The 24533-nt window shown below is 34.8% G+C and overlaps 1 protein-coding gene across 2 annotated transcripts; it reads right to left on the reverse strand.

Moving 5' to 3' along the window:
• Positions 1-3128: 3128 nt before the first annotated feature.
• LOC107816495 (uncharacterized) lies at positions 3129-12147 on the reverse strand. 2 transcript variants are annotated; one of them, XM_016642224.2, is made up of 11 exons: positions 11809-12147; positions 10668-10811; positions 9753-9829; positions 6646-6722; positions 6384-6444; positions 5525-5592; positions 5342-5423; positions 4706-4789; positions 4513-4608; positions 4136-4255; positions 3129-3502 (listed from the first exon to the last, which is right to left on the reverse strand). In XM_016642224.2, exons 2-11 carry the CDS (start codon positions 10759-10761, stop codon positions 3320-3322), a joined length of 942 nt encoding a protein of 313 aa, XP_016497710.1. In that variant the 5' UTR covers positions 10762-10811; positions 11809-12147; the 3' UTR covers positions 3129-3319. The 2 variants fall into 2 exon arrangements, with proteins under 2 accessions (XP_016497710.1, XP_016497704.1); XM_016642218.2 differs by having other exon boundaries at positions 4513-4611; positions 11809-12141.
• Positions 12148-24533: the final 12386 nt, after the last annotated feature.

Raw genomic sequence — 24533 nt, forward strand, 5'->3', positions numbered from 1 at the left:
CATCGACGCTTCACAAGGATTATGGCCTAGAGTAATTTTCTTTCTCCTGCTATCGCTATTAAGCAGAGGAAAGATAGCGTAGTAGTGCCTCCAGAAATTGGTTATAATAATTGATTCCAGGCAAAGAAATGATATCTTTGTGAAAGCTAGCTATAGGGCTTTAAAACTTGTGGAACACATTTACTTGGTTTATCAAGTTCTATGTCCTAGTTTAAGTCACAAAGTTAAAGTACCAACAAACTTGGTAGAATAGTTGAATTGCTTTTGGATGATAGGTAACTTATATTCAATTGTTTCTACTTTCTAACAAAAAAAAAGGAATTGTGTCCTAATAATCACATTGTTTATCCCAAAAACGGATAACAATTGAATTTATACGCGGTTTTAAGGATACGTGATATAACTTGGCACAAATTGAGAAAATATATATATTAATGTTAAAATTAACCGTGAAAGAAATAAATGCAAACCAAACGAATCGAATAACCTTGGCCTTCAAGTTCGATCATCCTCAAACCAAGTGAAGATTCAACTGATATAAGAACATGGTAGCAAGATATTGAAAGCTAAAAGAAGGCAGTATATTGCTTTGTATTGCGTGAATGTGATCGTCTTACAAATGATCAGACCCCATTTATATAGTAGGGGAGTCCTACTCTTGATATAATTCTAAATACATTAAGGAATCTCTTGATAGGCTAATTAATCGGCCTCTTGTTGATACGTGTCGAGATTTCTGCCGCGATCCTCGCCCGATTGTGGATATTTCGGCTTTCCGTTATTTGGTTCGGTCTCGATCTTGGTCGATATCTGGGTCACGGGCTCGGCAATCTAACTTCGCACCATGGCTTGATATAACACGAGCTCGAACCTTGGCTTAGCATGTTCTAGTCTCGATCAGTCATATGAAGGGCAAGCCCGATTTTGACGTATACACACATTATGACATGTCATTTGGATTTTAAAATAATGTGGTCATTACCTTTGCTACTAAATGAATGCTCCTCTTTTTAGTTGACCTTTAAATTAAGAGTTAATACCCTAAAATCCTCCTAAATTATCATTTTTTTGTTAGTTTCCTACTTAAACTATTTGATATCTTCAAAAACAACTCTAAACTACATTGTCTTTCATACTAGAACCCCTTCGTTGCATTCTTAGAGGTGCGTCTAGTACACGCTCCTAATTATCTAAAAAAACGTGTTATGCAGCACTGTACATGGCTATTTAACCCAGCCTAAAACCCCCGTAAACTATAACTTTTTTTGTCAGTTACCTACTTAAACTATCTAGTGCCCCCAAAACCTCCCTGAACTATATTCCCTTATATAATAAAACCTTATATTGAATTCTTAGAGGTGTGTCTGTCTAACTAAATTAACTTATCGTTTGTACTAAATTTTTTATGTAGTTTACTCATGATGTAATACTCTCGGATAACCGATTAATTCTAGGAGTTTTGGCCAAAATAGTATCAAATGTAACGGGTTAAATTTATGTTTAACTGTGGTTGTGCTTTATACTAGACTCAAATTAAATAATTCCTTATTTACACTCACGTTGCAGCACAATAAAAAAAAAATAAAGGCATATAGTATTGCATTTATGAAAAATTATCTTATATTACATAAACTAGATTACCCAAAATAAAATTTCGCAAATAAGAAACTTATCAACCAACAACTACATTCTCTAATTCTAAATTATACAAAAAAGATTTAAGAGATTCAACTTTATTCTTTACAACAATGTGTTGGTTTAATAAAAGATTTAAATGTGTGTTCTTTCAACAATATGTGTAAGACATGAAAGAAGACTAAAAAAGGGAAGAAAATAACTTACTTCAGAGAAAACAAGAGAGGGAGAAATTTTTCCAGAGGTAATCCACACGAAAGTGAAAAAAATGAAGAAGATGAAAAAATAAAAAAGAAAGGTGAAAAATAAGGAAGAATGGTGAAAAAAGAAGAAGAAGAAAGGTGGATATAAAGGAAATAAGGAGATTATTTATTAAAAAATAAAGTTGAAAGAGGATTAGGCTAATTAGCCCTTACATTCTGTGGCCATTTTATTGATTTTTTTCTGCTGCCACGCGCTCCCAAGCGAGTGTGTATACACGTGATGCTAGGTAAGCAACAAGAGAGTTTAAATATGAAGGGCAATATAATTCAGAGGTTTTGAGGACACTGAATAGTTTAAGCAGGAAATTAAAAAAAAATGATAGTTTAAGAAGGTTTTAAGGCATTAACTCTTGAACTAATTTCAACTTATAAACAGCAAAGTTTCTCAAGGTTGAAATTTATACTTATTTTACTTTTCAACATCTTTCTTCAAAAATTATCCCCCTTTACACTCTCTAACTATAAGAAACTTCTAATTAGCTTTAATAACTTCTAAAATATTTAAATGCGAATCAAGTGCAAATTAAAAAAAAATCAAATGCAAATTTAATTCAATTTACTGAAAAGTAGGAGTATTCTTTCTCGAAAATGCATATAATATATAAAAAAGGTGTAAGTTGCAATTTGCCGTGATAAAATGGCGCCACATCGTAGTGTAAGTAAAGTCTCTCTCTCGGCTCCTAAATCGAATGGTCTCTGGTGGTAAGCACCATCCACTTCCAACCAAGAGGTTGTGATTTCGAGTCATCCAAAAACAAGGTGGAGAGTTCTTGAAGGGAGGGAGCCGAGGATTTATCGGAAACAGTCTCTCTATCCCAGGATAAGGGTAAGGTCTGCGTACACACTACCCTCCCCAGACTCCACTAGTGGTATTATACTGGGTTGCGTACATACTACCCTTCCCAGACCCCACTAGTGAGATTATACTGGGTTGTTGTTGTTATTTCCGTAAGCATTTTAATTTATTTATCTCTCCAAAACCACCCCAAAAAAATCCTCTCCTAAATCCCCACTTTCGCCTGCAATCCACTCCAACTCAATTCATTGTAATAGATTGAATCAATAGTCTAATTCGAAATCAAGATTCCCAGTTAGATATTTACAGTTTAAAATATGCAAGACTTTCACCCAATAAAAACAGCTTACTATATACTTACTGCATCCTTTTAAAAAAGAGTTCATAAGGGTAGGTTATACCACACTTTTATATATGAGGGGTGATCAATGGGATGGAAGATTAAAATACATATAATATATATAAGCACGTTTACAGGAGAAATTAAAGTTGAAACAAATTGAATATCCAATTTAGGCTACTATACAAATGCAAGTCCGGTAGAAGTATTGAAATCCAGCTAGAAGCTAGTGCTCTGTTGATTTTCAAACATCAAGTCCCTAATCCCTGATCCTGAGAAACCACCTTACTTTGAGAGTAGCCCAAAGAAGGGATTTGTAATGGCAGAGTGCAAAACCATGCCAGCTGATCTCAGTAGCGCCATATCGACCTTGTTTCTAGGCAACACCAAAAAACTACTTCCTTCAACTCTTTCAAACCCACAGAGCTCCAGAAACTGCACGCCTTCTTTGAAAATTCCAACTCTAGCCTGCCATCCATGAGGAGTGAAGTAACATTAACTTGAATCCAAAATTCACTTCATCCAAACAAATGGAAATGTCATCATTACAAAAATAAGCTATCCCGACCTTTTCTGATTCACTATTTCGGCTTGGTTAAACAAAGAACGTGACACTAGAACATATACGGCAATTTAGAAACAAAGAACAGTACAAGGGTATTTCTGCAAACAGTAGATTACATTCTTCATTGCAAAAGATATAGTGACTGGAACAGAAGCAGACACAAGAAGCTAATATAGCAACACATCATTTTAGACTTTATCATAAGTAACACATCAACCTATACCTTAGTAAAAAAAGGGATGATTCTAAGAAACAATTTCACTAGGCGGACATGGATACGATGCCATGGATGAAATGGGAAAGATTATACAAAATTAAGACCCTAATCTACATCTACACCATTACATGGCCAACAGTTACAACATGTCCCCACCATCAGATATACATGCAAAAACCGGTGGGGAGAAAGGAGGGGCAGGGTGAGAGATCCTGCTCCCAGCCTCTCTCCTCATCATGATAATTTTGTCTCGATCCTTACAATATCCAAAAAATGAGGTAAATTTCATTCTTTCGGCATGTGCTTAAAAAGTATTCACCTGGAAAGCTGGATTACTGAGCCGGATCTTCCTGAACTTTCCTTCATCAGGATTGCTAACAACATTTCTAACATAAACTAACAGAGCATTGAAGGCCCGTTGCACTTTGGCATCCTCCTCCTGACACATGAACATTTAACAATATTGTTATACTGGATCGAATATGGCTTTCGAAGTTGATATCTGATAACTCAGTGTAACTTGATATTTAAATATGCATATACTGTTCCAATTACTTTCCTGGACAGAGTTTTTTATTTTCCCGCAGCAAGCAAAAGGGCAAGAAGCTAAAAGCTAATTTGCATAAACTTGTAAGAGACTGGAAATTTTTAATCAGAATTAAATAGTGAAACAGAAGTGACCCGGGATTCAGATACCTCATGCTGACGCCTGAGAGATCTTAAGCATTCCATCAAAACCTCTTTCTTTGTAGTGGAGTTGCCAGATGATGCGGGAGAGTCAACTTTCAATGGCTTCTGAGATTGATTTTAGGGAGAAAAATTAATTGCAGCCAAACTGATGAATCCAATCAATCTCATAAACTGTCAATACAATTGTAAAACGCAATACCTTTAATTCCCGCCTTGAGGTTTCGATGAATTTTGAAGATGTAGAGCTATTCATAGAAGAACCAAGGCTAGCCCTCCTTTCTACCTGTCAGTACATGAATTTGCAACTTATCTTAATCCCAACTAGATATGAAGTTGGGGATATATGGTGCATAATTAAAAAGCAAACAAAAGTTTAATAGCATGTCAATATGCTATAGTTTCAGTTTACACCAGAGTATAGAGTTGGATTATGATTTACTCAAAATGAAAAAAAGAATAACACAAACACCCTCAGGGCTTTGGTCTAGTAGTAAGAGCTAGCTCATGTGCAGGCGCACAACTCACGAGTCCGGACCCTGCCGCAGACAAAAGCTTGATATTCATGTCGAGGAGGGTAGAGGAGCGGGTCCATTATCCACTGAGTTTCAAACCTTGTGCCAACTGGCCCCCGAGTATTTCTCAGTTAAATAAAAAAATGAATAACTGAAACAGTTATAAGAGCATGACAGAACGTTTCAAGGTACATATAACAGCATTTGCAGTAGTATAATACCTAAGCAACTTACTAAAAGATGCAGCTACACACATCTAATCATCTGAATAGTACTATTTGGACAAGTACCAACTAAATTTCACTAAAAAATACTAGTAATACCATGTCCTGCTGCAGTTTTTGACGAATTCTCTCCCATGCCCTTCTCTCTTCTTTTTTTTCGGCCTTCCATTGTGCTTCAAAGCTGAAACGTGAGCAAAGTGCAGAAACCTAAAATGAGGATTTTCAGCCAAATAAGCACAAGGTATTTTTATGAAGTAACACAGCTTCAACGAAGGAACACACCGTTTCCTCTCATTTTCCTCAGCCAGTCGCTTTGTTGCAAGCAGTTCTTTGCCAGCACGTATCCTTTCCTACAAATAAACCGAAACATTTGAATTTGATAAGTAAATATATACCTACATATATAACATCAGATCATTATTACTTCTGTGAGATCATACGCACTAGTTTCAAACTTTCAATATAAGCATTTTAGAGAGCAAATAGAATCTGGAAATCAAAAGAAAAGTAGAACAATAACTAACTCTGCATTTCTCAGCAACTTACTCCAGGTTAACAATTTGATTTTATTATGGAGGGATCTACAAATATTAGTTTCGGTCCTTCGTTCTAAAGTATAGGGTTTTTGGATCAATGTATTACAAATGATCTCTATCTAGGTATTGCCGGAAATCTTTTCCAAAATTGCTTCAAGGCTAAGAATTCATGGATTTAACATCTTTGCATTACCATCTGACATCTGTTAGTCAATCATGTCTACTTTTTTTTAATACACTAGCCAATCATTGGAATTTGTGAGCTAATTGAAAGAAATGAAGATTCATATCGCGGACCCCAACTTGTTTGGGACTGAGACGTAGTTGTTGTAATAGCCAATCATTGGAATTTGACGTTTAAAGCTGAGAAGATGATTCCATCTTTCAAACAGTGACATCGACTAGAATCCTCGCATAGGTTTGCAACTGTACAGTTGTTCACGTATAGAAATTTATTCAAATCATGCACCAAAAGTTCATCAAATCATTCTATCACAACCATTAGATCTCCCACATTTAATATATTGACAATTAACTTGCCACATTCCCAAATGAATCAGAACTTACACTGCAGAAAGTAAGAGAAAAAGGAAAATACTGCATACCTTCTCCCTTTCCCTTTCCAGCTTTTTCTCTTCCTCTTCTCTCCTCTTGCGTGCTCGTTCCCTAAAGAAGCAGAATTTCCATTCCCCAATATCAGAAAAGAAAAAATAAATAATAGGGACTAAAAATAAACCATACACTAATCACAGCGAAGCAGTTTCAAAAGGCAAAACATGATCCAAGGAAATAGAATGTCTATTGGCAGTTTCCAATTTTAGGATTAAACACGGAACTTCCTCATGAAACTTTACTGGAAAATCGAACCTTAGCTCTTGTGCTTTCAACTTTACTTGTTCCGAATCAAAAGCAGCACTAGGAGTTTCAATAATGTCCACATGAACCTGTATGCCATTCTCTCATCAGAATTTTTAGGACTGAGTTGTACAATAGGACAGTTATAAAAGATAGGAAACGCAAACAATTAAACATCAAAGATCACTTGGCCTGAAAGGGCAACTCCTGTCTCGAAGAGACATTAATAGAATCTGTAAATAAATGGAAACCCTATAAACAAAGAATTAAAAGATGCAAAATCAGATAATTTACATCAATTTAGCAAGCATTGCATAAACACATATGCATCCATAGGTCTACTTAGGACATGACCAATCTATATCAAGCGACCTACTCTTATTTTGTACTCTACCTCTGCTACTTGGACCTTCTATTAAATGTAGTCATTTCTGAAACTTATCTAATCTTGTATAACTGCACATCCTTCTTAACTTCTGCATTCCTACGACACTAATTTTGTGGATATGTTGGACCTAGAGACACAACATTCTCTCCCATAAAACATGGTTGATGACACAGCCATTTTATAGAACTTGCCTTACACTTTGTTACATATCCTCATATCTCATAATACTTCAGTAGCAATTCCTTTTCAACCACTCCTACTTTGACTGTGTTACATATTCATCTATCACAGCATTCTCCTGAAATATCGAGCTTACATATCTGAAATGTCTACATTTAGCACCACAATCTCATCTAATCTATATCAGCTTCACTCATCTTATGTTGACTAAACTCACACCGCGTATATTTAGTCTTACTTCTACTATCCCAAAACCCTTAATTCTCTTCTGCACAATTCAAGCTTTTGGTTGACAATATTGCTAATTTTGCTAATTAACATTACATTGCCTGCAAGTGGAATACGCTATAGGCCCTCATTTTGTATACATTAAGTTAGCTCATCCATAACTAGGGTAAACAAGTACTGGCTCAATGTAGATCCTTGTAATATACTCACAATCATGTAAAATCCTCTGTATCCCCTACCAACGTTCTCACACATGTGATAGCTCCTTCGTACATATCCTTTTATGGCATTTCTATATGTAATATGAGTTACTTTCTTCTCTAACACCCGCCAAATGACAATTGTTGGCACTCTATCATACGACATCCCTAAGTCAATGAATATCATGTGTATATCATTCTCTCTCCCTATGAATTTTCATCAATCTTATAAAAATATAACCTCTGTTGTAGTTTTAACAGAAAAAAATCCAAGCTGGTTCTCTGTCACTCTAGTAGTATTCCTAAGTTTACGCTCTATTGCTCTTTCCTAAACTATTTTTGTTTATATCAAAATAGTTGGCTCAATTTTGAATATCTCCTTTGTTTTGATATGTCAGAATCAAAATACTTTTCTCCTCTTGTTTGCATCCTTCTACTCCTTAGTACTGCAACATTAAATAACTAGGAAAGCCATATTACTTGAACCTCTCTAAGACACTTCCGTACCTGTAGAGGGATACCATCTGGACCTCATATTTTTATTGCACCCTTTATTTCTGAAGGCCTAATTCTATGAGTGTAACTAAATCTTCTATCCTGCACAGATGTATGGAGATCTGTAAAGTTATCATCGTGATTTGAGTTGAACAATTGATCAAAATGGACACTCTATCTCACTTGCTTTACTAGCCCTTTGCACCACCTCATTCCACCACTATGATTCTTGGTCGAGAATCTAGGCCTTTAGACACAACTAGCAGTCTAGCACTTCATTTGCTCCTTTCTTAATACAACATTATAACTTCCTTCCACTAGGTAGCTGTTTTCCCTTCTATTTCCCTGCTCCTTCCTCCTTCCATATGTTTTCCTGAATTGCTAATTGGTTTATGCCCTTTAGTGCCTACCACCGAATGTCAATTTCTTGCAACTCATCTGATCTTCTCTACTCTTCCGTTTCACATCCAGAAACACCCGTTCATGTTAGTTAGTCGGGGCTTCCCTGGTATAATCTTGCAATCCTTACATGCAACTCTATCTTGTCTTTTGACTTTTGCAAAGGATAACGACTATTTGACTAAAGTTACCTCCACTTATAAAGGTGTGATGTATTCTTTTTAAAATATGTGTTAGATGAATTAAATAATAAGACAAACTCTAGAATAGCCTTTTCTTCTTCATTCCTAGTACCCACTAAGTCCAAGGCTTGCATGACATGAAAAACAGAGACTTAAGAAAAGTTGAAAGAAACTTTTTAAACATACTTTAACTTGATACACCGTATATTTTACACAATTCATAAATTTGGCCAATCCTTTTTTTTAGCAAGAAGTTAAATTTAGCAAATATAAACATATAGAAATAAATTACATAAAATTCACGAATTTTTTATTTTCATAATATTTAGTATAGTGTTGGCTTGAGATGAATCTATATAGAGAAGCGGGTTAGTGAAGATTCATATAGCCGACTCTAACTTGTTTGGGATTGAGGCGTAGTAGCAGTTGAATTAACCACAAGTTAAAATTTTTAGAATTTTAGGAACTAATTCAACTTTGAAATTAAGTTTTTCTGTAAAAATATATTCTAGCATTTATTCTTGTTCTCATACCTATTAGTCAAATTACTTTAGAGAAACGATATTACACTAATGTGTATAATGGCCTTCTTAGCTTTTTGACTATACAACCTAGAAAGCTCCAGTTAATTCATTTTTCTATAAGCACTAACCATTAGAAGTAAATTCACCATCTATCTTTGGTAGAAAGAGAAGTAGAAAAATGCTCTAGAGTCTGCTAGCGAAAAAATGCTCTAGAGTACTTAACTACACCTCTCTCAAATACCCTATCCATACTTACAGTAATGACTCGTTCTTCTTTGAAGATACACATGTTTGCATACTGTTGCAACTGTGTCCTGATTGGATGTCCGAAGATTACGTCCATTAGAAGATGACACTATTAGTTAAAAAATGCACTTAACACTCAAATTTCCCAGGACATTATATATATATATGTAGACTCATTCTCATCTTAAAAGTGACAATCAAATCACAAAAGTTATCAAATTAATCATGAACACTGATGTACAAGAAGAAAGGCTATCATCAGTGTTAAGCTAGATACCATGGGCATCTCATCAATGTCTGCATCATTCTCATGATCAATAATCCAATTTACTGCATCCTCAAGGCTTGAATTACCTGAAAGAAGTAATGATTTGCAATCATAAAAGTGGACAGCAGTTAACCACAAAAGTTAGCATCTAAAAGACAAAACAATAAGTAATGCTAGTAAAAAGATAAGCTTTTTTTTTTCTTTTTCGGGGTGGAGTGGGGGTGGGGGTTTAGCGGCGAGAGCAACTCCTCAGGATTTGATGCCAATCCTAGAGACTGCACTACAGGAAGACTGCATAAATAAGTAGAACAAGCGGAAGTTCTATAATATACAAATATTTGGCAGGATAAATGGACTTGCATAAAACAGAGGGTTGAAAGTCCACATCACTTAGTTGATGCAACACCTCTGCAGGATAAATCACAACATCAACTCTATCTATGTGGCCTAGTAACCAAATCTACTCATGTCTTCAAGGAAAATCCTAACAGGTCATTAGATACAGGCATGGCGACATATGATGAGGTATTTTATGTGAAGAGCGTAGTTTTCAACCATTCATATAGTAAAAAATGGATCAAGGAAAAGAAATCATGCAGAAAATTCTGTCTGCATGTCCTTTACATCTCAAAGATATAAAATAGAAAAATGGAGAGAATGTTAGACAAAAACAAACGATTAAACTAATTAGTTAATGTATATGCATGATGAGATTGCGGGCTTCCATCACAATGAATTTTTCTGAGTAGCTTTCCCATACAAAATGACATGTTTTAGCTAGATAATTCAGATTGATTAACAATCCATATAGCCTAACAGTTATATACTACTTCAGAAGCAAAAGTTATATTAAAATTGTCTCCTATGCTATATACGTGCAAATCTTTTCCTAGAATATATCTAATACCAGAAGGATCACCATACCAGAAGAATGAAGAGCCTTGGTGGCTCGAGCCTCTGAAAACCCCATTGCTTCAAGTTCACTTACCAAGCTTCTGTTACTGTCAGAAGCAGCCATTTCTGATCGTTGATATTAATTCTCTCGATATAAGAAAGATTGAAGCGTTTCTGCGAAGTAACAAATGTTTCTTCAACAATGATATTTAACATATGAAGAAAACACAGCTTAATTAACTTAAAACAATACGTTCCTTGTATGTATATATGCTTTTTGGCATTTTAAAATCAGAATACTGGACAGTAACCAATCAGAAGGTTGGATATAAAACGGCAATATAGAAGTCTTTGTATGCATTCACTTCTCCTGATTGTTCTCTATTTCTTGTGCACAGAAAATCATGAAGATCAAGTTTTATACTTCAGAATTTATTCAAAGATGCCTAATAGCTTAAAATTACAACTCTTCAGTCACTGTCATTACTTATAATTGGAGTATACAATCATCTATCATCGACTGTGCTTTATAATGTGACAACTATCATAAAAGTTGTCTGCATAATGCCTAAAGTAATTACAACAACAAGAAACAATAGCATAGATTCATTTAATATGAGACAGGGAAAAAGAAAAAAAGAAATTACCCAACATGTGTTGGCATCAAATAAGTGTGGCAATATAAATGGAAGAGGGCCAAAAACAAATAATCAAGATAACCATTAGTAGTTACTGATAATATCCATATAATGAGTGTAGATAATCTAGATTATAAAATGATGACGATCAATCAATCAACTTACTCCTAGTCAAACCAAAACAAGTTGATGCCGGCTGTATGAATCATTTATATCCATTCCACCATATTGGGGCACATTTCATTCCAATAATAATAAATTTGTATAGATTGATGTCAAGCCGCTAAAATGGGGTAAAGAGAAAGAAATCAAATTCGATGTACAGTAATCCGTAAACTATGAGAAGGATGGAAGAGTTGACCCGACCAAACTGCCTGAAGAAACTAAGAAAAAATAACAATAAACGAACTCCAATTTTGTGAAAGAGGGAAAGAATAGAAGGCCGTAGAAGCTCGAAACCCTGTTATAGTAATATAACTAACACATATGGAATAGCATATGAAGGCTAAAAAAATCACAAAAAAGAAGCATACCCTTTTTGTGGCAAAGAGAAATTCAGCTGCTTGTGTCGATTTGATGTGCAGATTAAATTCATTCGGGAAGTTGAGGCACAGGGACAAAGTGGAGAAGAAGAACGCCATTTGCAAGTTAAGAGGGGATGCCGATTCTTTGCCTCAAGCCTTGAGGTAAAGGTAACTAGTATCCGGGAAGATGGATTCTCAGCTGGGCAATGTCAGCGTTGATTATGCTTTTTGAACAAGTAGAACCACCTACACAGAATTGCAACAAAGGTAATTTTTCCATTGCTGATTCGGTGAAGAAGAGAGATTAAAGGATAGATATATGTTTTATTAGCAATTATATACACTGGTAAATCTACCCGCGCTTTCGCGCGGTCATTAAGAAACTCTCGTTAAGTTAAAAAATAATCTTTTTATTAACAAATGTAAAGTAAAAATATAAAATAAGAAGATAAGTTATAGAATAAGACAAAAAGAGATAACTTTCTTATTTCATGAATTGTTCAAGTATCCCATATCACATTCCATGCCTCTATTTATACTATTACCTGGAAGGTTACAAAATAATTGTCTTAAACATGATATTAATAATTGAGATCAGGGAAAGATCATAGGGAGTGGTTATGGAAGTGTGGTAGTTACGATCATAATAGTGATGAGTAGTGGAAGGTTATTTACATCATGAGTGAAAGTATTGAGAGTAGGGGACATCTACATTTACTAATAATTTTACAACACTCCCTCTTTGATGTCCAAAAATAGATAATATGCCTCGCTAAAACCTTACTAAGAAAAAACCCCGCATGAAAAAATTTTAGTGGAAAAAAATATTCTGAAGGGTTCCGTTTCTCTCTTAGCGCATGTTAGCATAACGTGCGCCTCCATGGGGAAGAGAGCTCAGAATCCCTCGCAGAAGGCAATAATAGCACGAGAGACCATCGCATTGGGTGCCCATCATCAAAGGAAGAAGGATGATAAATTGAAAGGAAGTGAAATTCCAACAAAGCAGCTCGAGGAGGTACCATGCATGGATGAATTGATTGAACAAGGGAAAATTGAAGAATTAGCACCAATTGTTAGTCAATTAGGATCCCAAGTCTAGGGAATTGGGGGAAGGAACGTCATCGACACCACAACAATGGAAGGAAGTGTTGAATTCTGGGGCTAGCAAAGGAAAATTGTCATGGGCTGATGAAGTTGAAACATCGCCGGAGTTGAATGCTAAGGGTTCCATTTGGGACAATTTTGATATAACTAAGGTAACAAATGCTGGTTTTAAACTTGAATTTGTAAAACCTGAAATATATGAAGAGGCACATGTTTGTGAAATTGAAGCAGAGGACATAAGCTCTGAGATAGAGTACTGAAAATCAGCAATAATGTGTTATGTTCTGGGAGCTCACCCGACATTCTCAGTGCTTAATGCGTATGTGCGTAGACTCTGGGGTAAACATGGTATAAATAAGGCGTCTATGTTAAAGAATGGGATTGTGTTAGTGAGGTTTGATTCAGAGATGGAGAAGAATGAGGTATTACAAGGGGGTATATATTATTTTGACAACAAACCTGTCATTGTGAAAGCCTAGAGTGCAGACATGGAATTCACAAGAGAAAAATTGTACACTGTCTCTATATGGGTTAAACTGCCTGGTTGGACTTCAAGTATTGGAGCCCAAAAGGCCTAAGTAAAATTGGGAGTTTAATAGGAATATCATTGATGGTTGACAGCCACACAGAAAGAAAGGTGGGGCCGAGCTTTGCACGACTTCTGGTAGAGGTTCAGATGGATACTAAATTGCCTGACAAAATTTTCTTTAAGAATGAGAAAGGGCTGCTAATGGAACGGAAAGTGCAATACGATTGGAAGCCAATTTTGTATAAAGTGTGCAGGAAATATGGCCATGATGACCAAGTATGCAGAGCAAGGAAACAACAGCAACCGGCTGGTACCAAAACAACAAAGTATACTAGTAAAAAGGGTGATATAGAAGCAGAACAAGTGGTTAAAGAGAATTATAAGGAGGTAGTAGGAGAGGGCATGCAAATGATAGTAAAGAACAATGCAACATGGCAGCCAATCACTCAGCCAAGGCAGGACACTGCAGGATGGGTGACACTTTTAAATGCTGCAAGACCAACAAATCGACGGTCACAACAGGGTAAGGGAGAAGGAGATAAAAGTTATCAAAATAATTTTCAAGTTTTGGAGATGAATGATAATGCTATCAATGAGAGTAGTGCAACTAAAGCTGTTAGAAATGTGGGGAGAAAAGTACCACCTCCCCGTGATCATGGATAACATCTTATATTGGAATGTTCGGGGTATGAATGCCCCTAACAAACAAAAAGGAGGTGAAACTCCTTTGTAATAAAGAAGAGATAGGATTAATAGTTATATTGGGGACAAAAATAAAGGCTGAGAAAATTGACCAAGTGGCCAGTAAGCTATTTGGTGAGTGGGGGTGTATAACAAATTTGATGGAGCACTATAATGGGAGAATGTGTCTGGCATGGAGACAAGATTATTTCAAAATGAACCTTATATCTATGAATGCACAAGCAGTCACTTGTCATGTTACTCATAACAACCTGCAAGTTACTTTTATGATGACTGTAGTGTATGCTTTTAATACAAAGGAAGATAGAAGAAGACTATGGAGTTATTTAGATGTATGGAGTATAAGAATGGGGAGTCCATGGATTGTTATGGGAGACTTCAATTCTGTCTTGCACATTGAAGATAGAGTGGGAGAAAATCCTATAACTATGGCTGAAATAACAGAGTTTCATCAGTGTATAAAATAGTGTGAGCTAGTTGGGTTACCAACAAGTGGTAGCATGTATACATTGAATGACAGACATGGTGATTGTAGGATCTTATCCAAGATTGGCTGGGTGTTCATCAATACTGATTGGCTCAATTCTTTGCCAACCTTTACAGAGCAATATTTAGAATATGGGATCAGTGATCACTGTCCACTCAAGTTATCAACTATAAATACAACTAGGAGAGCTAAAGCTGCCTTCAAATACTGCAATGTATGGGACCCTAACTTTCTAGATGTAGTTAAAGAGGGATGGGAACAAAAAGTAATAGGGTGCAGTATGTTCAGAGTTGTCAAGAAATTAAAGTTGCTGAACCATAAACTTAAAGTGCTAAATAGAAGGCATTTCAATAACATTGTTGCAACAGCTGATGCAGATAGGTTGGCTCTTTCTAAAGCACAAGCAGAACTTCATAATAATCCACTAGATGCTAGGCTGCAGGCAGAAGAACTGCAGCAGTTTTACAAGTTCAAAAGGTCCTCTTATCTAGCTGAAGTATTCTTACAATAGAGGAGCAAAGTTACTTGGATTGAGATGGGGGATGATAATAGTAGATACTTCTTCTATGTGATTAAACACATGAGATTACAAGAAGCTATAATCCAGTTAGCTGACAAACATGGGAGAATGCAATCAGATCAAGAAAACATTGCAGCTATTTTTGTGGACTATTACCAAGAGTTGCTAGGAACAAAGGGCAAGAACAGGACACATGCTTTTCAAAGCTTTTTGAAGAATGGGAAGGCACTGTCAACTACTCAACAAATGCAGCTGTTAAGGCCATATACACCTGCTGAGGTGAGGTCTGCTATGTTTAGTATTGATGAGACAAAGAGTCCTGGCCCAGATGGGTATGTGAGTGGTTTTTATAAAGCTTCATGGTCAATTATTAGTGAGGAGGTGACTACCTCATCCCTGGAATTTCTTGAGAATGGGCAACTACTAATGCAAATTAATTCTATAGTCATTGCACTTATTCCAAAAGTGGATAATCCTCTGCACGCTAGCCAATTAAGATCCATCTCATGTTGCAATGTTATCTACAAATGTATTTCTAAGATCATTTGTAAGAGATTAAGGAAAGCCATTCCAATGATTGTAGCAGACAACCAAGAATCTTTCATAGAAGTAAGATCTTTAATACATAATGTGCTCATATGTCATGACATTTTGAGGCATTACAACAGGAAGACTACCCCAAGGTGCTTGATGAAAATTGATCTAAAGAAAGCCCATGACACGGTTAGATGGGAATTTTCGGAGGACGTGCTTAAAGGCTATGGATTTCCTATACCATTTATACACTTGATCATGGTGTGTGTTACAATAACTACATTTACAGTAAAAGTGAATGGTGGTGGATTTGTCTATTTTGAGGGGAAGAGAGGTCTTAGATAAGGAGACCCCATGTCTCAATTGTTGTTTGTTCTAGTCATGGAGTATCTAACTAGAATGTTGAACAAAATGAGTGATCTTCCAGACTTTCAGTTTCACCCTATGTGTAACAGTACTAAGCTTACCCGTCTCATTTTTGCAGATGACCTGATGTTGTTTTGTAAAAGAAATCTCTAGTCCATTCACATGATGATGGAAGTAGTGAATCACTTTAGTGATGTCTCAAGATTGGTGGCTAATATGGAAAATTCTAATATTTTTCTAGCAGGGATGGATGATGAATTAAAGCAGACAATCTTGAGTAACACAGGCTTCTTAGTGGGTACTTTACCTATGATATATTTGGGGTTACCTTTAACATCAAAGAAGTGGAGCAAAGTTGAATGCCATCAACTAGTGGAGAAGATTACAAATAGAATCAATTCTGGCTATTCTAAACAGCTATCTCATGCTGGTAGATTGCAAGTTATAAATGTTGTTCTCTTTGCAGTGTATAATTTTTGGGGAGTTGTCTTTATACTTCCACAAAGTGTCATCAAGGAAGTAGATAGGAAATGCATAGAGTACTTATGGGATAGCACTGAAGGGCATAGAAAAAATGGCACTAGTAGTTTGGGCCTCAATAAGTAGACCAAAGAAGTGTGGAGGTTTAAACATCAAGGGATGTAAATTATGGAATGTGGCATTTGTGAAAAAATTGTTATGGCAACTAATGACTAATAAGGAAGTAATGCGGGTGAGGTGGGTGCATGGTGTTTATATAAAGATATGTAGGAGCATTTGGGATCACCAACCATATGCAGATTGTAGCTGGTATTGAAAGAAGACTAATGGACTAAAACATAGCATGGCTTAATGATACAATGGGAATACTTACACCTTGACTGTAAATGGTTCTTATTTTGTTTCAAGCAGTTATAATGCAATGCTTGATCATGTTTCAAGATGTTGGGAAATGAGTTTGGTATGGAGTGGAGTTATGCTACCCAGGCACATGTTTGTGTTGTGGTTAGCAAACTAGCAATAGTTGCAAACTAAGGAGAGACTTCTGCAGGTGCATATTCCTATACAGAAGATGCTGGATGTTGCATGTGTGAACTGGGAGTGCTAGAGTCTCACCAACATCTGTTTGTTGATTGCGATTGGGTGAAGTCCATGAGGGGAGATCTGTCAAGGTGGTCGGACACCAATCTACCAGACATGGAAATACCTGAGACTTTGTAGTAGATTAGAAGGAGACACTGAAAGCAATTTAGGAAGGAAGTAGCATGAGCAATAATAGGTGCAATAGTATATCATATTTGGCAAGCTAGGAACTGAAAATTTTTCAGACAAATCAACTTGAACATGGAATTCTGTATTGGTCAAATCAAGAAAGAGCTCACGGAAAGACTGAGAAGTCATGCAGAGTCCAGAAGAGCAAGGTAGTGTCCAATGTTGCTACAAATATTGTGTAGTTAGTTTGTATAGAATGTCTCTTTTTTGGTTCGAATTCATATATCTAGTCATATGTATTTGAGGTCTTGATATACTAGGATATGCCTTGTAAACTTGATGCTCTTAGGATGTAAAGCTTTTGGTTGTTATGGTAATATTCATAGATGATTACCAAAAAATAAATCTTAGTGAAAGAAAAAGAGTACACATATCTGTAATACGGTTTATTTGTTGTCTCGTTAAAAACCTTACCAGAAAATCCAGTGGGACAAAACCTAGGCTAAGGGAAAAATAGCGTATCTTACTCCCCCTCATGAAAACATCACTTTATTTCTCGAAGATGGTGCATTCCAATCTTCTGTCTCAACTTCTCAAATGTTAAAGTTGGTAATGCCTTAGTGAACAGATTAGCCAAATTTTCACATGAACGAATCTATTGAACATTAATTTCACTATTTTGTTAAAGATCATGCGTGAAAAAGAATTTTAGTAAAATGTACTTTGTTCTGTCTCCTTTGATGTATCCTCTTTTCAGTTCAGCAATGCAAGCAATATTGGCTTCATATAGTTTAGTTGGATTATATTTTTTCATAAGAAAACCACACATTTCCTGAATATGCTGAGTCATTGATCTCAACCAAATACATTCCCGACTAGATTCATGAATGGCTATTATCTCAGCATGATTTGAAGATGTGGCAGCTATTGTTTTTTTCATTGAACGCCATGATATAGTTGTATTTCCATATGTAAACAAATAGCCTGCTATCGGCATAACTGATCATTTCTTACTTGAATTCATTAGAATAAAACAATCTCATATCTATAGTTCCCCAAATATATCTAAATATATGCTTAACACAATTCCAATGTCTTTTTAGTGGGGAGGAGCTGAATCTTGATAATAAGCTTACTGCAAAAGCAATATATGGTCGGGTATTGTTGGCAAGATACATCAGCGCCCCAATTGAACTAAGATATGGAGTTTCATTACCAACGAGCTCTTCATCATTTTCTTGAGGCCGAAATGGATCTTTATTTATGTCAAGCGATCTCACAACCATTGGAGTACTCAATGTATGTGCATTATCCATGTAAAATCGCTTTAAAACCTTTTCAGTGTATATTGATTGATGGATAAAAATTTTATTTGTTATATGCTCAATTTGTAGGCCAAGATAAAATTTTGTCTTACCAAGATCTTTCATTTCAAATTCTTTCTTCAAACACTCTACATCCTTTGGAAGCTCTTTAGAAGTACCAATGATATTCAAGTCATCAACATACACAACTATGATGACAAATTTAGATCCATACCTCTTAATAAAGACACAAGGACAAATAAGGTCATTTTTGTTCCCTTCCTTTAGCAAATACTCGCTAAGGCGATTGTACCACATCATCCATGATTGCTTTAATTCATAGAAGGATTTATGAAGCTTTATTGAACAAGTTTCTCTTGAACTTTTATGTGCTTCATGAACATTAAATCCTACAGGGATTTTCATAAAAATTTCATTGTCCAATGAGCCATATAAGTAGGATGTGACAACATCCATCAACATCATATCAAGATTTTCATGGACTGCCAGATTTATTAGATACCTGAAGGTAATTGCATCTACCACAGAAGAATATGTCTTTATATAATCAATGTCAGGCCTTTGCAAAAACTCTTGTGCCACAAGTCGTGCCTTATATCTTACGACTTCACCTTTCTCAATTCATTTTCGCACAAAAATTCATTTGTACCTCACTGGCTTGACACCTTCAGGCGTTCGGACTATTGGTCCGAAAATTTTACGTTTTTTGAGTGAAGCCAATTCCGCTTGAATTGTATTTTTTCCATTTTGGCAGTCATTTCTCTGTCTACATTCATTGACAGATTTTGGCTCAAGATCCTCATCTTGTTGCATTACTTCAACTGCAATATTATATGCAAAATTGTTGTCAATAAAAATATTATTTTATTTTCACCTTTTTTTTGTAAAGACATAACTTATTGAGATCTCTTCATTTTCATCATTTCCAGGTACTAGAACCTCCCGTGAGGTCTTATCCATTGTTATGTTTTTATGTTCCTCTTGAGCAATTGCCTCAACGTTATGATCAACTTGATCATTTGTTTCTTTCCTTTTCCGAGGATTCTTATCCTTGGACCCCGATTGGTCTACCACGTTTAAGGTGTGGCGTAGACTTATTTTCATTGTCATACTGTCCAACTGGGGCATCAACTCGAATTGGAGCATTTACCATTGGAATATGCGATTTAGTAACCTATGAAAGGCTAGTAAATGCATATGGCAATTATTTTGTAATATTTTTCATATAAATGATCTTTTGAACTTCTTGTTCACATTAGTTTGTAAGAGGATCCAAATGAGATAAATATAATACATTCCTATCTATCTCTTTTTCTAGTTGTTTATTTTTTTCCCCTAATGTTGGGAAAACTGATTCATCAAAATGATAATCAACAAATCTGGTTGTAAACAAATCTCCTGTCATAGGATCCAAATATTTAATAATAGAAGGAGGTTCATAACCAACATATACTCCCAACCTTCTTTGGGGACCCATCTTTGTGCGTTGTGCTGGAGCAATTGGAACATATACTGCATATCCAAAAATTCTTAGATGAGAAATATTTGGCTCCTGACCAAAAGCCAACTGTAATGGAAAGATTTCATGATAACTGGTTGGCCTTATGCGCACAAGTGCTGCTACATGCAAAATAGCATGTCCCCATCATTATCAAGACGAATTGTCTTAATTACATAATCTGAAAATTGTGCCCTTAACCTTATTATTTGGGCCAACAATCTCGCAAATGCCATATTGCGAGTTGACAATAGGCACACATGTGACCATCTTGTAGATGCGTCTAGCAAGACCATAAAATACTTGAATGGTCCACATGGAGGGTACGTATATGCCCACATATATCACCATGTATACGTTTCATAAATGCAAGGGATTCAATTCCAATGTTAGCTGTTGTTGGTTTAATAACCAATTTTCCTTGATAACAAGTAGCACAAGAAAATTTCTTAAATTGAAGAATCTTGTTGTTCTTCAATGTGTGCCCATTTGAATTCTCTATTATTCTGCGCATCATGTTAGAACCGGGATGGCCCAAACGGTCATGCCAAATGATAAAATCATTAGAAGTAGTAAACCTTTTGTTTACTATGGCATGTGATTTAACCACACTAATGTTTGTGTGGTACAACCCAGAAGAAAATGTGGGTAATTTTTCATGCACATATTTTTTTTCTGATTTTATTGTAGTAATATAAAGGTATTCAACCTTTCCTTCGTTAGAGGTCTCAACATGGTAGCCATTTGGCAAATAACTTTAAAACTCAATAAGTTTCTTTGAGACTTACTACAATACAATACATTATTAATAGTCAATATTGTTTTTTCAGGTAGTAATAAGGCCGCTCTTCCAGAGCCCTCAATTAATTTTGTACTATCAGATATTGTATTAACATAGGCCTTTTTGATAACCAAATAAGAGAAAAAATTCTTTTTTCTTAATATTGTGTGAGTTGTAACACTATCCAAAAAGGCATAAATCTTCATTACTCATCTTGGATCCAATTGAAGATTGAGAAATTTTATTTTCTTCATAAAAAAATAAAAGTACACCATAAGAAATACGAAAAAACTAACATTACCAACAACAACATAAGACAACTTAAGTACTACTTGAAAATAAAAACAACTTTAGAACGAGACAAAAAAAAATACTAAAAATAAAAATAACAAAATAATTGCATTCCCTAGTAAAATGATCAAACTTTAGTTTTAATCTCGAAAGAAGTCTTCAACTTCCAAATAAGTAAGATCATCAAGGCCTTCAAAATTATCATCATTCAAATCAAGATTTGCCTTGGCATTATCATCATTTTTGTTTGAAAGCCCTGCCTCAAAATTATTTTTTAAGGTCAAGTGAGACTCCACTGGGGCATTAGCAGAAGATGCTCCAACATTATTTTTCTTTCTTTTGATGGAGTTTTGATAAAGCCTGACAAAATGCGTAGGTGCACGACATTGAATTTTCCAGTGACCTTTCATGCCACAACGTCAGCAATTACTGCTTTTGCCTCTTGAAGGATTATTTTGAGAACTCATATTGTTCTCTCGTTTGCCATGACCACCACAATGACGATTATAATATCGTCTTTTACCATTGCCATTCCCACATACATTCATATGGCCATGATAATTATTCTGTCATTTTTCAGATTTATCACGTCTCGCTACCATATTCGCTTCAAGAATCGAAGCTGACCCTGTGGGACGGGCTTCATAATTTTTCATCAAAACGGTATTATGTTGCTCAGCCACCAGAAGGCATGAGATCAATTCACAATACTTTTTAAAATCCCTTTCATAATATTATTGTTGTAATACCATATTTGAGGCATGAAAAGTCGTAAGAGTCTTTTCCAACAAATCATCATCATTCATAACATCCCCACATAGTTTTAATTGGGAAGTTATTCGAAATACAATAGAGTTATACTCACTTACGGTCTTAAAACCTTGCAACTGTAAGTGCATCCACTCATATCGAGCCCTTGGCAATACCGTAGCCTTAAGGTGATCATACCTTTCCTTCAGGCCAGTCCACAATTCAAGTGGATCTTTCACTATCAAATATTCAACCTTCAAACCTTCATCCAAATGATGACTAAGGAAAATCATGACTTTAGCTTTGTCCTAGCTTGATGCCTCAGTACCTTGAGTAATGGTGTCACCAGGGCCTTTAGCGGCTAAGTAAATCTCAACATCGACAGCCCATGATAGGTAATTCTTTTTAGGATGTCAAGTGTCCCAAACTCAAGTTTTGACAAATTCGACATAGTGAAAACAATCAAAGAAGTTAAATAATTAGAGATTATTAGGATAATAGCGTAAAGAAACGATTGACATAATATCAAATTTGTGATCTATATACACTAAAGTGATAATTCCATAGAAAAGAATACTATTTTTTTAAATTATTAATATATCTTTGATGTTAACTAGAACAAAAATGTCTTCTAACTTTTTCAACTGTCGAACAACATAAAATAAATATTCTTCTCTCAATTAATTCTATTAACATGAGAATTAGAAACTTTCACGTGACAATCATGCAAACAACTTAAAATAAAGAAACATAGAATTCTTTATTTTTATACATGTCCAGAGATGTGAGAAATTATAAAACTGTATATTAAAGACACTAATCATGAAATCAAAATATACAACGAAGAAAACAGAATGAACAAATATACCTGAACAACGAAAAGAGCTCAACTTCGTGCTGTTAACGTATTAAGAAATGTAGTTCAAAGTAACAATATAAAATAAGAAGATAAGTAATAGAATAAGAGAAGAAGAGATAATTTTCTTATTTCATCAAGTATTCAAGTGTGTCCCATATCACATTTCATGCCTATATTTTTACTATTACTTAGAAGGTTACAAAATAATTGTCTTAAACATGACATTAACAATTGAGATCATGGGAGAAGATCATGGGGAGGGGTTATGGAGGTGTGAGAGTTACAATCATAATAGTGGTGAGTAGTGGGAGGTTATTTACATAATCGGTGAAAGTAGTGGGAGTAGTGGACATCCACATTTACTAATAGTTTTACAACACTTTTTAATTATTCAATATTAAAAATAATAAAACGTAAGTTCTTGTAAAATTCTTAATATAAAAATAGTTAATTACATTAAACACTTCTATAATATGACTCGATTTTGGATGCACCCTTGTATTTTAAAATCATTTACTTACACAATTTAGGACTTACACCCCCTATGAAGTATATATGAAATTAAGTATAATATATTTAAATATAATTTTTAAAATATAAAATTATAAATAATGTTTTACATATTTATTTTTATGAAATTAAAAAAAAGATAGTTTTTTTTTGTTGAATTGTGAATTATTTCGTTACTTTTTTGGAGAATTATTCTATTGATTTGTTAGAGCGAGACTCTCTCGCCTCTCTCTAAATTTTGTTTCTGTCCTTCCTACAAGCTTCCCTTTCTCAGCCAATAACCACCAATAACATAAAAATCACGACAAACACAATCAGTGGCGGACCCAAAATTTTATGCAAGCGGATACAGTCTAAGACGACGATAATCAATAGTATAAGCGGTGTGGGGCACGACAACCGAGATTTGGTCGCATCTCTTTCTATTTTATTTATTTTTGGTTAATTTTATTCAATCGTGATCTTAAAATAAAGTCATTTTAAATTCGGCGCCTCTATTTTAATTTTTAATCAAGGTCACACATTCTTAAGTAAATACAAAAAAACTATTTACTTTTATTTTTAAAATAAATTATCTATTTAATTTTAAAAATCTTACTTCAGCGAATTCAAGATTTTTTTAAATTTTAACAATAAATCAAATTAAAAATTTATTAACTCTAAGAAATTTGACAGAATATAAATTTGTTTGTGTTAAAAAATAACAAGTTACTATTATTTACAAATAGAAGAAAATAAGAAAGAGTTACAAATCAATTAATGCCAATAATTAAAGAAAGAGGGCTTACACCCTAAGCCGGAAATTTTAATATAAGACAAATAAAAAAAAATTAAACATAATATATATATATATATATATATATATATATATATATATATATATATATATATATAAATTAATCGCATGTTTTAGCAAATTTTATGAAAGAGATAAAGAGAATTTACTTTGTGGAAGGGTTTAATTTTGAAGTAAAATTAACTTGAGAGTAATTTTATTAAATTTAGGTAGAAGAAAAATATAAAGTGAAATAGAAAATGACAAATAGAAGACATTGGAGATTTGAAGTAATAAATTTACAATAAGTTGTGGTTAATTTGACTAACCTGCCAACTTACCAGGCCCAAACTAGCACATCGTCTATTGAAATACAAAAAGGGAAAAGAATTTCAATATATACAACAAACGAGGAAATGGGGTTCGAACACATGACCTCACTCAAAAATGGAACCTGCATGACCACGTTTATAGAGGACACACATGCATCTAGTGGGTTCAAATACTTTCAT

The sequence above is a fragment of the Nicotiana tabacum genome, chromosome 19 (assembly GCF_000715075.1).
Source record: "Nicotiana tabacum cultivar K326 chromosome 19, ASM71507v2, whole genome shotgun sequence".
Lineage (NCBI taxonomy): Eukaryota > Viridiplantae > Streptophyta > Magnoliopsida > Solanales > Solanaceae > Nicotiana > Nicotiana tabacum.